Below are 14,940 nucleotides of genomic sequence, written 5' to 3' on the forward strand. Positions count from 1 at the left end.
CTCAAATTCAGTAATGAATTATATATGCCATGTACATGCTATTATGCCTAAATTAGCCATATATTAATTCATAATCTATGTATGTCAGACATGCCAGCTCAGGTTAGGAAGATGTCATGTGAAGGTCTGTGGTCTGAGCCTGTGAGCAGAGTAATTTATTATCCCTCCTCCAGGTCTGCCACCTTACAGGAGACAAGAGCATCATCACAGGAGTACATCTGGCCCTTTTGAGTTCAGGTCTCAGAGGAAAATTTGGAAAGCTGGAAAACAAATGGAAGAGAATAAAATATTTACTATTGTCTCCACACAAAGTGCTGAATTTTATACAGCTTTCCCCAGAACAATACAGATCAATGAAAATGCTTCTTGACAAAGTGGAGACGCGACGTTCTTTGGCAAAAGAACAGCTGCCTGGTCGATCAGTCAAAATTCTAGCTTGGACAAAAACATTTTCCCATTCAAGGCTGAATTACATGCTGCTGTCTGTAGGGTTAGTGTTCCTCTGCCAGGGTTAAAATTTCTGAACCCTTTTTGGAAGTATTTGCATGAAGAAGTGTTGGACCACCATCAGGAGAAATTTTTCATGGGGCAGGGGAGCGCTTCCACATTAGCACTTCAGAACAGTGAGGCTGACCAGGAGATCTCATCCCAGGATGGCTGCAAGGAAACCCAGAACTGCAGCACCAGTGTTTTTCCATCCCTCTTTGCTCCCTCTCAGCAGCTACCATGAATAACAAGCAGGAAAAACAGAGGCAGGTTTTGAAGAGAAATGAGGGCAGCGGTGGGGGGGAGGGGGGCGGGCCCGGCTTATGCAAGAGTGGGTATAAAAGGGGTGGCCGAGTACCCCTCCAAAATCGGAGAGTGGGGCAAAAGGAGAGCACACACCTACCGCTGAAGAACAGGTTTGAGAGGTCTGTGTTTCTTTGTACCTTTACTGTGCCTGTTGCAGGGAGAGGTTCATTAGAAAACGTGTGTGGGCCACAGGCTTGTTTTGGGTAAGGGATGCTTGTAGAACATCCTCACTTTCACCTTCTTGGGTTCCTTGTTGCCAGAAAGCTTTTTGCCCAAATTTGGCCCAGTGCAAGTTCTCTGGCACAGCTCTCTTTAAGGGGCAAAATCCTTGGGTGCCAGAGCTGAAGGGTAGGATAGAGACTCCACTTTCTAAAGTCGAAGCTCTATCTTTGAGCACACTCATTCCTAAAACCATGGCAACCCAACAAAAAAAGCCTGACAACAGAGTCCACATATAGTAATTGGAATAATGCTCATGCACTCCTGCTTAAAAATGTCTCAGAAGTAAAATGAAAGACTATCCGTAATTAAGTGTTACTAGGATAAAATACGTTGCAGGTGTGGCAGGCTATGTTCTTCCTAATCTGAAACCTTCTCCTTTAGAAGAAACTGTTAGAAGATAAAAGACAAAGATCTGAGAAGTGTGCTGGTGTGTGATGCATCTTAATAGGGGAATATTAATTGAGTAAGCACAAGTGACTGGCAAATGAGAGGGGGGACTGTGTCTGAGCTTTGTAGTAGTGCATGAGCATAAGTGAAATCAAAGGTTCTCCCTCGTTACTGGGGCCAGCCAAATTCCCAGTGGTCCGAGGCAGGGGGAGGACTGTGGTGAAAACAGGACGTTGAACATTACCTGATGAATTTTTTTTTTCTGGAGAAAGCTAGGTATTTTAATTTGATTACTTTATCAATGTAGGGGCAAGGGTGGGGGCCAAAAGATAGACTTCTGTGTTCCTCAAAGACACTGACCTTCTTTTTATCAACAGAAAACAATAGAACTGAGTGCACAAACACCAAAAGACACCCAAGGATCAACTTGGCTGAAAACCCTGAGAATATTCAAGTAAACTGAACTTTCTTTATGTGGCAGAGCCACCAGACCAGCATGTTAGATTTGTTGTTCAGGTGACTCCTGCTCCTCCTCTTCTTTAGGGCAGCATCCCCTGCAGCCAGGGCTGCCTGTTTAGTGCTGGTACTTACAGAAAAGGAGACCAACAGCTGCAGCATGGGTTGGTCATGAGCTTCAGGGGAGCTGGAAGCAGGAGATACCCAAACAACAACATTGTCTGGATGCTACAGAACTAAGGCATAATGATTTAAGGAAAAAAAGTACAGTGGGTGAGGGATTTGTGATTCTCCCTTTCAGTGTTTATTCTCCACAGCAAACATGTAAAGCTGACAGTGGTACTATATGCTATTAGCATTACTTGTAGCCTATTAGCCAAAACCAGTAATTTTAAATATTTTTATCCTTATTTTAATAAGGATAAAAATATCCTTGCTTTTAATAAAGATACTTTTCAGAGTTTTACAGAATTCAATGTGCCCTTCCATGGAACTGCTTTCATTTGTGTGTCCTTGATATGGAGAGTACTGGGTTTTCTTTTTACCTGTGTTCAAGCCTCATCTTGGGCAACACAGCAGAGCAGCTGTAGCTCATAGGCTCAGTGTGGTCTGGCCATTTGTGTGCACTGCTGGTGCCTGCCCAGTGTCTCAGGTGGACTCTCATGCGTGGTGGTGCAGGAAATACAGATTTGGGCTGTGCTCACGCCCCACCCATAGCTCCACTGGCCTCTAAAAGACCAGCTGGCTCCCCTGGTCTGCCTGTGGGAAGGAGTCTCCAGGGTAGAAGGGAAAGAAGAGGAATTGCAACCTGAAACCTAGCTTGAGTTCTTAGCATTAGCTGGACAATATGCATTTTTCATTTTTCATCCTTCTCCCTTTGCTTGTGTTCTTTGCTTGGCTAGAAGCATTTTAAAGCTGTCTGGAGATGATACAAATGCTTAGGGATTGTTCTGTGGGCAGATGCTTCTTCAACTGAGATGCTCAGGCAGCAAGAGCACAAAACACCTTGAATATTTCAAGCTGTTTGTTTAAGCCTTTCAGTGCATGAGAGCATGTTATACAAGCCTGGGCTCAGAACCACTCTTGGACCTCATTAGAGTGAGGGTAATCAGATTGTTTAAATGAAAAGCAGGACTGCAGAGACAGAAATTTCTCATCTCTTTGGTGTTAGGCACCTGGCACACAGCACTTGGGCTGGCAGGACTCATCTGTTTCTGTCTCCATCTTCATCCCCACCAGCTCCAGCTGCCCAGGGACGCTGAAAACATCCCCCTCTCTCAGCTCTCTCCTTGAACCCAACATGTAGCTGGGCACTGCAGTACAAATCATGCCTGACTGGCCCCCTAAAATCGAAGGACAGATGATAAATCAGTCCTACTCCTGTTTGAGCCGTGGGATTTTAATTACTAAGAATACCAGGGGCACTGAACAACACCCAGTCTAACCAATTGCATTGTCCCTGGTTCGATTCACTGTTTATTTGCTTAAATAGGAAGAAGGGACATACCAAAAATTGAAAGATTGTTTCAAAAGCAGCAGAAAGATCTGCAAATCCCAAGCCGTTTTCCCAAACGAGACTTGGAAAGCTGAGACTGGGAGGGATGAAGTTTTTGTGATCCAGCTCTGGCAATCTCGCCTACCTGCTTTCATCTCCATTTCAACATGTTTTGTTCAAGAGGAGAAAGAACAAAGCCCTGACATTCTGAACAGACCAAGAGGGAAAGAAGGGATAAAAATTGAGAGCTTAATCACTTTATTCTGCAGTAGCATAGACGCCTCACACACTCCTGGGTCCTCAGGCTACAAGGTAGAGATTAAAGGCGATTTATCTGCGAAGACAAAAATCTGATCCAACTGTGCAACAAATATAAGTACAAAGGAATCTGCATTCCTTTCAGTCTGGCACAAAATGATGTCTTTTCAGCTCCTATGATCAGTTATTCTGCATAGCAAAACGCCTGTGTCTGCCTCAGTAAATGTGTAACTGCAGGTTACACAGGTGTGCTGGGTCTGGCTAAAGGTTGTCTGCCCACCCTGGAACTTTCTATGCAGCTGGTGTTAAGCCGGGCTCAGGTTTCATTGGGCCCGGCCTGGCCTGAGGTAACTTTTCTCGGCCCCCAGGCTGTGATGTAAATAAAGCAGTTTTGCGCAATGCTGCCGCAGCCGTGTAGAAAGGGCAGAATTCCACCTGCAGCCCCGGGGAGAGGTGTCCTGAGGAGCTCACCTGGGGGACAGCAGCATCGGAGGGGCGACAAAGGGGCGACACCCCCAGCACAGTAAGCGCTCTTACTGGATTTGCTTTGAGTGCTGCTTTTTCAGCTCAGGTGTTCATGCTTTTCCAAAGGGCTCGGGGCTCTGTTCTTTATCCAAACAAACCGCGCTGGCTGTCCGCAGATGGGGCTTAGGGTGAGTGCTTGGCAGTGAGAACTCCTCTTGCTTGTGTTCTCGGAGCAAAAGCTGATGGGGGGCTCTGGCAGCCAGAAAGAAGTGACCACTAAGTGCCAATGGTACAGCCTGCCTGGGCAGCACAGGGTCACCCTCTCTGCTGTGCAGGAAGGATTAAATAATGCCTCAAAATAATTGTATGGTGGAGAGAATAGTGTGGGAAGGGCATTCCTTCTATTTTGCAGCTTTTTGGTTCGTTTTCCTGAGCATCCCAATGTGAAAAATGAGTTGAGTAGTCTAGAAATCCACTAGCAGTGTAGCTGGGCTAACTGTGAAAGTGAAGTTGGGAAGGCACCTCCCAAGACAATTTTTTAATCAGTCATAAGCAATGGATATGCTCTGTCATGCATGTCACACGCTACCAGGGGGGCTGGGGAGGTGAAGAGGGGACAGCAGCAAGACTGTGCTGCCCATACAGTAATTTAGAGGATGAGGTGGGAGTTAATGGGGAAGAACAATCCTTGGGTGGAGGCACAGGGACAGAGACCTACAGCCTGGGAATGTAGATACATATCCACATTAGCAGGCAGAATTGCTTAGCAAGGTATGTCTAGTTACCAAGCATCTGCACATCTCAGTTTTTGTATGTGCAAGAGAGTGGTGATACTGCAAACTGGGATATTATTATTAGGCATGAAATAATTGAGTACCCCCCAGGGGAAAGGATATTGTTATACATTGTAAATTAGGCTGGGAAAGGGCCAGGTCTTGAATAGATGGATTTAAACACAAGCATTTCCACCCTGTGTAAAGTGTTGGTGAGACAGACTTTGCTCTGTGTCCTCTCAAAGGGCTCAGGCTGCCAGAATTACAATACCTGACAGACTGGTGCGACTCAAAAAGCTTTGGAGAAAGAAAGCAGAGAGCAGGGCTTGGCTACTGGCAAGGCTGATAGCATTTTGCCCATCCAATGAGCTCTGCAGAACTTGAAATGGGTGAAAGAGAGTGAACAAAGCCACAATAAACAAGGATTTACAAGTAGAATAAAAATACTCTGAATAATAGCATTTTGGCTGATGATATGTGTTACAGATGCATCATTTTCAACATGTTTTAATTTGGATTTCAAATACACAGATTGAAAGTCATGTACTAGAAATCCAAGAAAGGTATGGCAGAGTTATTAGTTACCAAAGAGTTTGATATAGGAAAAGAGCCAATTCTAAAAATATAAAATTTGTCAGTGGGTATAATTTGTCAGAGTATGTGTGTGTGTGTGTCCATGACATTCTCATTCCCAATATGCATTACATCCTTTGTGCTAAAATACCAGGGACATCCACGTACAGTAAAATTCTCTGCTTCTTGTCAGGAAAAACAAGAGCAGCAAGTGGTTTTTTACCTCAAAAGACTGCCTGCACAGCTGAATAAAACCGAGCCTACCCCTTCTAACTCTGTAGTCAGACATTTCAGGTGCAATGAAAATGGTTTCAGTGTGAGCGCATTTGTAAGGGAGCCTGGAGTGTGTTTGCCTATAAGCCAGAATGAATGTTTGCACTGGGCTATGAAAACATAACATGCTCTGCTAGTGCCAAGTATTTTGCTGACTAGACATACAAAGCAAGACCATTTTGTGTTTGGACCTTAAGAGAGCTGGTTTCCAAACCCACTTCCTGCATAGCAGGAGGCACATTGCTTAGCCCATCCGTGTGTCAGCAAGGCTCAGTGCAGCAGTTTGCAGAGATGGCTCTGACCAGGTCCCAGGAAAAAATGTTGTTGCATTTGTTGCAAAATAAGGTTTTGCAGAAGTAGCATGCTCTAGTTTGCAGGCATAACCAGCATCCACAACCATTCCCATGCTAAATCCTTAGGGTACTGTGGTGGGTAATTGAGTCACGTCTGTGCTTACCATTTCCCACCTACTGCCACTGAAACTGGTGTCTGTCCCATCCTGGGCTTTTTGGGGGCAGTCAGACCAACTGCAACTTAATACTGAATTAATTCCCACCTTTGTTAACTCCAACATAGCACTAACAGCTCATCCTGTGATTAATAGAAGCTTGAAATAGACTGACCAGTCTCCTTTCCTCCTATTTTTTTTTTTTTTAGCAGACACCGTGGAGGCGATTTTCCAACATGAATCTGGTAGCAGATTTTCTCTGCTTGTTGGCTTGCCTCACTGTGGTGACCTGTGACCGAGTCTACGTCCACCCTTTCAATTTGTTTTCTTTCAATGAGAGTGACTGTGACAAGCTGGAAAAATTGGTTCAGGAGGGAAAGACTATTGTCCCTGTCTCCATTGAGTCTCAAACCACACCTGAATATGAAGGTGACGTGAATGACAAGAACAAGCTGGAAGCCCCAAGCCTCAACACCTCGGGGAAGGAGGAACGGGGTTACCTGCGTGGCTTGGTGTATGTGCTGGGCATGAGATTTTACAGTGCGCTGCAGAAAGCACGGAGGGGCCAAAATGTGCTCCTGTCCCCAACTAGCCTCTACAGCTCCTTGGTGTCTTTCTACCTGGGTGCCTCCAACCAGACAGCCCTTGATTTGCAGGGTTTGCTGGGCTTTGTTCCCCCCTCTGGAAACCCTGACTGCACTTCCACGGCAGTCGGAAGCAATTTCCTTTCCAGCCTGAGGACGATCGAAAGGCTTGTGAAGAGCGGGGATGAAGAACTGCTCTTTTCCAAGACACTGAGCCTATTCTCTGCCCCTGGCATACCCCTGTTCCAGCTGTTCATGGAGCACTTGCTCCCCAGTGCTGATGCATTCTACGCCCGAGCTGTTGACTTTACAAATCCAGGCGAGGCAGCAAAACAAATAAATGCCTTTGTGGAGGCCAAAAGCGAGGGCCAGAGCAAGTGCTTACTGACCGACATCGACCCATCCGCCGAGCTGCTGTTTGCAGTGGACATCCACTTGGCAGGTATGAGGCAGCACTGCTCCTTTTGGGAACAGCCTTGGGGGAGGATGGGCAATAACCCCGCTCCTGGGAAGGAAGCAAGGTTCACGCCTGGCCAGCGGGGAAAGGGAAGGGCTCAGATGAAAGGCTGGAGCTCTGCTCCCCTCCACTGTGCCAGGGATCCTGCCTGCACTCTGCCATGAGCCAGCAAGGGCAATGGGGAGTGAGGAGGAGGAGGCAGATGGCCTCCAAGAAATTTTCCTCGTCCAGGAAACTAAGGATTAGAAAGGTGCATGAGAAAGAATTGTGCAGCATCTCTGGCTGCAAAGGAACTAAAAGTCATGAGTGACGTCCAGCAAGATTGATCAAGGTGTAGCTTTTAAGAAAGCCAAAAGAGCTGGGGGTAGCAGGCCAGAGGTACAGCTACAAAAAAGGCTAAAAAATACCATGATCATGCCTCCTCTAGTGGCCATTAAATACAGAAGACTGGAGGCAACATCTGGCTCAGGAAGCAACCAAACATCATCAGTCATATGGAAGCAGGGCAGCTTATAGAAACCTAGAAGAAATAAGGCAATCCCTTCATTGCTTAGGGTTCCATGCTGCTGTCCCAGAAATCCCCCTACACTACAACTGAGCCTTCTCTTTTGAGTGTAGATGCTTTCCTAGATCCTCATGACTGGATGCAATACCAAAGACTGCACACTTCAGACAGCTTTCCTACCTGGGACTGTAGTTCAGAAAACTTGTAGCCCTAAGTTCCTGAGTGGGCCTCTACTACTACTAAAGGTGGAGTTATGGTGCCCAGGAAACCTTTTTGTGACTCCATCTTCCCACCTCAAAATTAGATGTCAGGTTTTCTTTACCTTTCATGGGTGCTGTCATTCTCTCAGTGAGCTGTGGGCATCAGCTTTCTCTTCATTTTAAGATCTAGAATAGATATGATATTACAAAAGTAATTGTGTTACAGACTTGTGCACGGTCAAAAGCAGAGTTTTCCTGTAGTAGAACCATTTTTTCCTCTTCTTCTGTATTGGAAACTTGTAATTTGTATAAGCCTAGAAACACAAGTGTCTGCCTCACTGGGTGAGTCTCTACTACCTTCTTTCTCAGAAGGTGCATTTGAAATGTTGCAGTCCTCACATGTGGGATGGACAAAATTGTCTCAAGAACAAATGAATTACACAAGCAATTATCTTCCAATAAACACAGAAGATGACTTTAGCATTTGGTTTGTCATTTGGTTGTGAAGAGGCATCCATGACAGCTGATGCTGCCATGCTCTGTGTCTGTCCCAATAGCTGCAGAAAGGAAAAAGTACCTTTTTTTTTTTCTCTGAAACACGTTCTATAAGCTCTGAGATGCTATTAATAGCCATATCATTGATAAAGTGTCAGAAATCCATACTAAACAACAGCTAAATGTTCCAGTGGTCTCAAGTGTTGCTTACTTGCACACAGTTTTTGTAGACTTGCTGCCAAGCAGGGCCTGCCATTTAGAATTCAATGCAGAGCATCAGGTGCAAGTTTCACTGAGGGCAGTAGTGTCTTTAAAGCTAAACAGGATTATCTGCCCAGCTGGGCAGCAGCACTGATCTGTGGTAGTGAGAAGACAACAGGTTGAAGTGCAAAGCTGCACAGAAGTAATGCAAGGTGAGAGCAAAGCCTCTCATAGTTGTGAACTCAGAAAGAAATTTATTTTAAGATCTAGTAAATGTTCTAATATGTCCTTTTTAACCTCCTTGGCTAAACCAACACTTCAGTGTTGTGCTTACAGCCTTCCCCATCGCTTTGGTTTGTAAGATGGTGAAGGGTTGAGACCTCAGGCAGAGCTTGTGCTGCCTTCCCTCTCCTGAGCCCATCTGGCTGCCTGAGAGTGCTCCTGCAGTAAGGGATGGATCTGCTTCCAAACATGCCATCACTGCACTCCAGGGACAGAGAGGAAACCAGGAAGACTCTCTGCAAAGGCCTGTGAGCCCCTGGGGACCATGTGGCAGCCTGGGAGGAAGCAGGTAACCAAGAGACACTTTCCTGTCCCCAGGAAAGGCTGCAGAGCCAACAGAAACACAGCAGCTTTAGTCACAGTCCTGATGGTCATGGTCCCTGTGCTCTGAGCTCGATGCCACCAGAAGGCAGATTAAAAGGAGGAGACATATGATTATGATAGCTAGATGTGATTTTACACACACAGTCCTTCTCTAAGGCACAGTGTGATGTTCTTAAATAGACCAGCTAAGGGGCAGAGGGGAGGAGAGAAGGAGAAGAATCAATTTCTCTTTTCTTGATCTGTTTTTCAGTGAATGCTAAGCAAGCCTTCCCACTCAAAGAGCCTCAGGAGTTCTGGGTGGATTCAAACACAAAGGTCTTGGTCCCTATGTTGTCTATCACGGGGACATTCAAGTACAAAACTGATGCCAGTGGGACTTTTTCTGTGGTAGAAGTGCCCATCAGCAAGACGGCGCTGCTGGTGCTGCTGCAGCCCATCAACGGCAGTGACCTGGAGCACGTGGAGTCTGAGCTGACACAGCAGTCCTCAGCCTGGCTCCAGTGGCTGTCCCCAAGGTAGGGAAGGGCCATGTGCACCCTCCCATGGCAGGGGTGGATGGGATGGGGTGAGCTGCACTCACCTGGGGCCTGCCCACTCACCTGGGATCATATCCTGCCAGGGAGGCTTTACTACTGAGCACAAAGAGAAACCCCTACACAGCCAGGGGGCTCACTGCAAAGGAGCTCCACTTTGGTGGGAGCAGCTTTTCTTCTGGAGGTATTTCAAGGCAATAATCAAGTCTCTTTGCATCCCACCCATGAAGTGGGATGATCTGGGGTTTAGCAGCAGATCCTGGGTGAAGTCAGGGTGAGCTCACACTTGGAAACAGTAAAAGGCACCCACTGTGTTTGTGCCCACACACCAAACACTTGTTCAGTTATTTTCTAATACCCATTCCCCAGGACTGCCCAACCATGATACTTTCACAATGAACAACCACTCACTTGCCTCTTTCTGTCTCTCTCTCTCTGCAGAGAAATTAAATTAACGCTGCCAGCATTAACACTAGAAGACAGGTCTGATCTACAGGAGCTTCTTGCAGATATGGAACTGCCTGCACTGCTGGGGAAGGGGGCAGATTTCAGTAAGATAAGCAACGCCAGTCTAACAGTTGGAAAGGTACAGTACATATCCCTGGCATTCAAAAAACATTATGTTTCCTGCACAGTTTCAGCCTTTTCTAAACTGAATAAATCTACCTAGAACAAAGCAGTCAGAGCCATGTAGGGGACATGCTTAGTAGGGGACTGAGTATCACATACAGTGCATGTTTTGGATTTAGTAGGAGAATAATGCTGATAAGGCAAGAGTTTTAGTTGTTGGCAAGTTGAGGGAGGAATGAGGGAGCAGCTGTGTGGTACCTAGCTGCTGGCTGGGGTTAAACCATGACATAAGGTGAACACAACTACAGACCAGCCCACTGTAAAAACAGTATACAGCTTTTGCATGTTATGGACTTGCACACCAACATCTTTTTAAAACATTTATGGAATACAATGTGCTTTTACTCAGACTCTCATTTGTTCCATCACAATCATGCTCCGATGACTCCAGAGTTACACATGTGTTTTTCCTTACAGGTAATAAATAAAGCCTTTTTCAAACTGGCCAGTGATGGAACAGATCAGCCAGAAGACCCTGCAGCACAGAAGGAAAATGGGGCATACCTGGATGTAACACTGAATAAGCCATTCCTTTTTGCTGTTTTTGAAAAGCAGTCAAGGGCAATGCTTCTTCTTGGCAGAGTAGTAAACCCTCTGCATGAGGATTAAATGCAAACACAGAGAAAAAGAAAGGAGTGGAATGATGCATATTTTCCATCACCTTTTTCTTATTCTTCAGATATTTTTGTGATGTTGTTGAGAGCTTTACTTAGCTTCGGGATGAAGCAGTTAGTGTTTGAAATACAGCTTTTTGAAAGCTAACACCTTGCAACATTTCATCCTTGCTCATCTATTTCATGTGAGGTGACTCACATCCTTCCTCCAGCTTCCATTTTATTCTTTGTCTCTCTTTTGCTCCTAGTTCCTTTTTTGGATGCAGTGGGGCAGGGCAGTGACTTGATGCAAGGCAGCAACTTCAAAAAATAGATAAGAGAAGCAGCTTTTACTGTATTAATTTTATTTACTATAGAAAAGGACCTCTTCATTCTTTAAAAAGCTTTTTTAATTGTATGGTCAGTTTTGCAAGAGAGACTCTCTTTTACATTACAGTGAGAACTTTACAATTATCCACAGAGATTTGTAGCTTCATCAGGGACATTTCCTTTTAAAATGCTGCCAACAGCACAGGCACGCTCCACTTGTCCCACTGAGACAAGATTTTTTGCCTTGGAAGCAAAAACATGCTTAGAGGAAGCTTCTTCTTTCTGCAGCCCAGATATGTTCACTTCTTAACTCTATGGAAATGCTAAAAATAGGGTTTGGTAGTGTTAATGAACTGTCATGGATACATTCTCAGAGTGTGACAGAATTATCTCTGATTTTTTTTTTTTTTTTTTTTTTTTTTTTTTTTTTTTTTACCCACAAGGTCTACTATTCCAAGACAATTCCATTTCTTGGATTACTTTATAATCTGTGAGGCATTTCTTACAGCCTTATAGCAAAGATAGACATGACTGGTTAGAGTCCAATTCTGTAAACTTTAACATATCCAAAGCATATGTTCTTTAAAAATAGCATTAATGGCAATAATATGTTTTAGTATGAATAATGGATGTGGCGCAGCTACTTGTGAATAAAATTATTACAGCAGTCTAGTCCAACTTTAACAGAGTCATAAAAATTTGAAACATTTAAGTGGAACAACAGATTATTAGCTGAATTAGGAAGTGAGGAATTGGGAGACAAACCTTGGTACTGAGTAAAGCCTGGAACAAGGATTTCCACCTCTCATCTCTCGATTTATTGTTAGCACTGAGGGCATTTAAAAATAACTGCAAACCTCTTTGGCAGATGATGTGAGACGTATCCTGCAGTGCACAGCAGCTCATTATCACCCACAGTGGCCCAAATGTGTATCTCATCTAAATGCACTAATGCCAGCAGCTTGCTATCAGTGATGTAAAGACATGACACATCCTTGTAGTTCCATGGAAAATGCCATAACATTATAAATAAAATAACCCTCAGAATACTAGGATACAGCATCCATGTATTCATCCATTTATACTGTATGTACTCCAGATGCTCTAACATCTAAATACTGTACTTGTATTATATACAGAAGTAATTATGAACATGCAGAGCTAGAAACATGCAAATAAACTCACTTCCAAATTTCTTTGTCACAGTTCAGTTGGGCTTTTGTCCATAAATAATTTCTGGCTTCTGAAATCTGCTCCAAATCAGATTTATGCTTTCAAGATAGTAAGTAGCCAAGGTCTAAGCATGAAAGAGGCGGCTTCATATTAATTTAAATGTTATCCCATTTACTTTTTGAAGTCAGAAGGTAGCATCATCTACAAATAAAATATTAGACCATGAAATGTTCCATTTTTATGAAGAAGGTGGAAAATAACAAGAGGGAGCCCCTGGATACACTGATGGAAAGTTCAGGGAAAAATACCTTTATTCACAGGTGGAGGCTGCATGCTCTGGAACTCCATATCCCTGTTTAGTGGTTACAGGCAGAAAAACAAAACAAAACCATCAAACACACTTTTCAAAAAAGAAATTTTGTGGTGGAGAGCACCTCTCCACTGACACCCTGAAGAAGAAAAGGAAGAAGTAAAGGGCAGAGACAGGGAACTAAAAGTAAACTGACCAGAATAAGGACTGTGGACAGAAGTGCTGGAGCAAATGTTACAATGCCAACAATATATCTGTACAGATACCCATTCTCCTACACACTGTACACATCAAATGGTAAAAACCAACCAACTAACTGAAAAAAACCACCCATGCCCAATTCCCAAGTCTCTGCTTCCTCAACAATGTATATATACTCTCCTGAGACTTGTTTCTGACACCATTTTTACATGTAAAATTTTTATGGCATTTTGTACTCTTCACTCTCCTCCAATTTTACCAAATTCCTCTGTCAGGCACACCACAATGCACATTCCAAGCATTGTAGACACCATTCACATACTGGGATCCCAAATGCAATCTACAGCCCAACAATCTAGTGAATGAAGCACCTAAACTCAAGCTCTGAAAGGTGGGAGATTTGGTGAAAAAGAACAATGGCAAGGATGAGCTTTTTAGGTTTCATCAAACAGCACAGTGTATCCCTGAGCATAGCTGACAATTTACTGACAGCTCAAAAAACAAAATACTTTTTAAGAGATCTATGCAGTTTCCTTCCTCATCCCTCCAGTTCCACCTTGAAAATACAGTGGTTGATGGAAAAAAGGAGAGTAAATATTCTTTAAGTGGTCCAGCCAAATATACATACTGCTAGTTATCTTTAGATGATGAGGTTAGAACAGTCTGGTCCACTTCTGGTGTAACCTACCAAGTTGAGAACCCAGTTATCATTTTAGAGGAAGACATGCCACTGCTCTTTCTCTCCTCAATATTGTATAAAACTTCTTCCAGCTAAATTTCTTCCAAGATTAGAAAGGCATAGCAAGTTTTCTAAAGGTTCTAAGACAGAAGAAGAAAAAGGCACAAAATCAAAACTGCATTACTGTCATGAAGCGCACTTCAAAAATTACCTAAGGAATAGAAGAAATAAGATTAGTAGCAGAAGACTTTTCCATTGGAACACACTTCAGTTTACCAAAGTTAATTGACACCTTTCCTTCAACAGGGGTATCACACAAATTCTTACCTGATGTCTTATTCTACTGAAAGAAAATTCAATCCTATTCAAGTGAACAAAAAAAAAAAAAAAAAGATGGGGAACTGACACAGAATCAGTGATTTGGACAAGCAATCATAGGACCATTCAGTAATTTTGATTTGCTACATAGTGTTATTTCCTGCCCTGAAATTAAAGCTAGCCTTCAATGGAAAAGAACAGAATTCAGCCTATATCCTCAGACACTTGATGAAGACAAGTAGGAAGCATAATTGCAGGAAGACATGGAAAATCAGTTGCAACTCAAGTGCAAGTAAGCTCTCCATGCATTTTTGGTTTGGTACACGGACTACATCCTTTTCCCCAGTTTTGGAGGATAAAAACAGACCTGTTCTATTTTCAATCACAGTGTGCACAGATCTCAGAATCTGCTACTTTGGTGACAGCTGTTGTAGAAATTGAATTGTATAGAGATGCACACCTGCTGAAATGAGCAGCTGCACAGTACATTTACAATCCTACAGTCTCAGTCTCAGGCTCCAACTTACATATCAATTTTATAATAAGAAAACATCACTGAAAACAACAGTAGCTAGAACTAGGAAGATGTGTCTACTCCTGACTCTTAAGAAAATTAAGAGGGGTGGGGAGACCAAGCTTTCTGTGTTTCTTCTATTAGAAACCTGGAAAAATATAATATGTACACAAACATCTTGTTCATGAGCAGTAAGAGTTACATCCGCTCAGTAGTGTGTGCCTAAGGCTGAGGATTTCCACGTGCCTGAAGGAGACAAACAGGTCTGTCATCTGACAAGTTGTTTCACTTTGCTGTTTCTTTTTTCAGCAATACATTTGGATGCTCCCTCAATTGTGTATGTGCCATGAACAGAGAGAAGCTAAGCAAATTACTAAAGCCAAATCCTGCTCTCCATTATTCAAGACTGAATCCAAGCACCACCGTGTAATTTTAAGCAGCAGGACTTTCCTCATCGCCTCCCTTCAAA

The 14,940-nt window shown here is 43.7% G+C and overlaps 1 protein-coding gene across 5 annotated transcripts; it reads left to right on the forward strand.

Moving 5' to 3' along the window:
* The first annotated feature begins 862 nt into the window (after window positions 1-862).
* AGT (angiotensinogen) lies at window positions 863-12,474 on the forward strand. 5 transcript variants are annotated; one of them, XM_083858089.1, is made up of 5 exons: window positions 863-902; window positions 6,352-7,168; window positions 9,441-9,705; window positions 10,165-10,309; window positions 10,771-12,474. In XM_083858089.1, exons 2-5 carry the CDS (start codon window positions 6,379-6,381, stop codon window positions 10,960-10,962), a joined length of 1,392 nt encoding a protein of 463 aa, XP_083714215.1. In that variant the 5' UTR covers window positions 863-902; window positions 6,352-6,378; the 3' UTR covers window positions 10,963-12,474. The 5 variants fall into 5 exon arrangements, with proteins under 5 accessions (XP_083714215.1, XP_083714218.1, XP_083714219.1 ...); XM_083858092.1 differs by having other exon boundaries at window positions 872-902; window positions 6,355-7,168; XM_083858093.1 differs by having other exon boundaries at window positions 899-911; window positions 6,355-7,168.
* The last annotated feature ends 2,466 nt before the right edge of the window (window positions 12,475-14,940 follow it).

Source organism: Zosterops lateralis (genome assembly GCF_965231275.1).
Source record: "Zosterops lateralis genome assembly, chromosome: 3".
Taxonomy (NCBI): Eukaryota; Metazoa; Chordata; class Aves; order Passeriformes; family Zosteropidae; genus Zosterops; species Zosterops lateralis.

What these genes read in the sequence shown, in the direction of transcription:
- AGT (XM_083858089.1), top strand. Translation starts at nt 6,379, where the DNA reads ATGAATCTGGTAGCAGATTTTCTCTGCTTGTTGGCTTGCCTCACTGTG. An exon ending in CTCCAGTGGCTGTCCCCAAG is followed by an intron (nt 9,706 to 10,164) that starts GTAGGGAAGGGC and finishes CTCTCTCTGCAG; the next exon opens with AGAAATTAAATTAACGCTGC. An exon ending in CCAGTCTAACAGTTGGAAAG is followed by an intron (nt 10,310 to 10,770) that starts GTACAGTACATA and finishes TTTTCCTTACAG; the next exon opens with GTAATAAATAAAGCCTTTTT.